Source organism: Stomoxys calcitrans, chromosome 2, assembly GCF_963082655.1.
Source record: "Stomoxys calcitrans chromosome 2, idStoCalc2.1, whole genome shotgun sequence".
NCBI lineage: Eukaryota > Metazoa > Arthropoda > Insecta > Diptera > Muscidae > Stomoxys > Stomoxys calcitrans.
Window position 1 is genome coordinate 155403640 of NC_081553.1, and position 2474 is coordinate 155406113.

Below are 2474 nucleotides of genomic sequence, written 5' to 3' on the forward strand. Positions count from 1 at the left end.
GTAGGCGATATGGACTCACCTACGACATCACGGCCTGATGTCTCAATATGAGGATCCTTGCCTATACTAGTCTCCCCAATCTTGAAAAAGACAGCCATGCCATTGTAAAACGCCTGCCTTTAGTCTTGGCCAAACTTTTCACAGAGAGAGATTGATGCCCATGTAGAAGGCCTCCCATTTCTCCGCGGCCAAACCTTGGTATTGCTTGTCTAAGAATCCCAACATGCGTTCCGTTGCGAACTTGCTCCCCCATCCCTTGATGAAACCCGTCGTTAGCCACTTGGGACCGACGATCTGTTTCATTGACAATGTCGCTGTCTGAATCTGAATCGGAAACACCATCTTAACTTAAAGCCTGGGTATGAACTGCGCATCCGCCTCTTCCTCATTCGCTTGAAGCATTACTTTCGTCTATAGATGGACAACATACTACGGTCCGATGCCACCATCGCAGCTGTTGGGTTTTTAGAGTCCATCTTGAGCCTGCTCCTGAAAGCCTTTAAAATGTATGCGTAATAGGAAGTACCAATTCCGAAGGTATAGATATTTTTCTTTGAAGAGCGAAATAAGCGCTATGGCTATTGGTTATTTAAAGGCTTAGCTCAGCTTGCCATATCAAGGCACTCAGTATTTATGCAAGAGTCGGTGCCGCCTGGTTCTCAGCGAGACTCTCCACTCGATTGTCTGCGGTTGTAGCGAATCCATAAATTTCAACAACCACGACCTGTGGATGCACGGGAACGCGATGGTCTTTGGTTATTTAAAGGCGCCAATAACTCGCCTTATCATAGTGAGCATCACAGGCACTCTATTTCAGCAAGTGCCGGAGCCATCCGACCTCTCACTTAGACTTTACATTCAATACTGCTGATTGTCCGCCACTACAGTGATATCCTGTTGTTGTAATTGTAAGATTGTGTTGTGTTCTTTCTTTCGTCTACTTGATTTTGTTAAGTAGTTAGATTCTGGAATTCTGCGACGCGTTGTGTAGCTCTATTTAGACAGTACCAGATTTTACTATTTATATTATCCCCATACATTCTATGTCACTATCGCTAGGCGTATGCGAGATGGGTTTATACAACAGCGAATGGTGTATCACGAAGGCCAATTCCCCACCTATACTCCGTATGCGATCCTCACTTATCACATTGTATCTGTGACAACTGTGGGTGTTGGCCAGTTTTGTCTATATAAACCGTTTACACCGGTCCTGGCAAACAGAACACAACCAGGGTTCTGTTCAATCCCGGGACGGACCAGACGCGTTCGGAGAAGGCACACCGGAACGTGCTTTTCCCATGACGAGAAAAGGACGAACAGGTACACTGAAGCAGCACCTGGCCGATGAAGGGTTCCATCCCGCAAACAGTTCCGGCTGCCATAGGTGATAACGATGAGCACCATATAAATTAGAGCTCAAAGTTGCAGCCTGTGTGGCGCGTAAATATATACAATCTCAAACCCTAAATTAATTGATGAATGGCTAATTTGAGCAGCAAATCTGTTTCCCATAGCAAAAATTCAAACAATGAATAAAATGGAAATGGTTGAGCTTATATTATCCCATCTTATTAATTAATCAAAAAATTACTTTATCAAAGCAAATAGAAGTGAAACGAGAAAGGTAGCAAACCAAAAGCCATACCAAAAATCCAGCACCGATTAAAAAATCCCGCTTAAACTCACCATACGTGATCCGGTTCAGTGACTTTGTGATATCTTGTTCCAATAGTTATTATAATAACAATTGCTAGAACTGTCCACCATAATCTTGACAAAGAGGACAAATAAAAAATATGCAACTGTAAACATGTGTCTTAAGTCTTTTGATTTTCGAAGGAACTCACAATTTCTCCACATTTATAACCATTTTCGGCGTTTTCTTTATCCCAACAAACTTACCGAACAATCCTCCTTGACATTCATTCATACAACTATCTAAAATCAAAATGCCAACGATTTAAAAGTCTTAATTCACGCTGAATTCGTATTTCTTGCATTTGGTTCGCAATGAAACAATTTTTTTTTCAAACCACAGACAGTAAATGGATATAGATAAGCCATCGACTCTTTTAAGAAGCACCAAGTACAAGCACTAGAAATAAACAAAGAAAATTAAGAGAAGAGAGAATTTCAAGAGAAACTGTGTATGATCAACGAATATGATTTAGCTTGTTTTCAATCGATTGTGGACATTTTTTTTGCTTTTAAACTTTAAATCAGTTTAAAAAACACTTTTCAACTTTCTTGTTAGTTTCTTTTTTGATTTACTTGTGTTTTTCTACGGTTTTTATGTTCCCCCAATTCCTTTTCTTCTCTTAGATGACAAACAAAAGAAAACGTTGTTCGTGGTTGGCATTTTTTGGAGAGAGGGAAAATTCATCTATAGGAATGCTGAAAGTCGACTTTCGACTAATCGATAAATCGACTTTTTATGTAAAAAAAATCGAGAAGACGAAGTCGACTTTTAC

General features: G+C 40.3%; 1 protein-coding gene across 6 annotated transcripts in view; it reads right to left on the minus strand.

Moving 5' to 3' along the window:
* Nucleotides 1-2027, minus strand: part of LOC106088362 (protein O-mannosyl-transferase 2) — a 135006-nt gene extending 132979 nt beyond the window's left edge. For 2 of the 6 annotated variants that reach the window (XM_059364111.1, XM_059364110.1), the window contains exons 1-2: nt 1851-2022; nt 1690-1773 (exon numbers count right to left, since the gene is read on the minus strand). In XM_059364111.1, the coding sequence (XP_059220094.1) occupies nt 1690-1773; nt 1851-1933 (167 nt within the window). In that variant the 5' untranslated portion in view covers nt 1934-2022. Of the gene's footprint in view, nt 1-1689; nt 1774-1850 lie in introns of all 6 variants that reach the window. The other 4 variants (XM_059364108.1, XM_059364107.1, XM_059364112.1 and 1 more) reach the window with 4 other exon arrangements.
* Between the last annotated feature and the right edge of the window lie 447 nt (nt 2028-2474).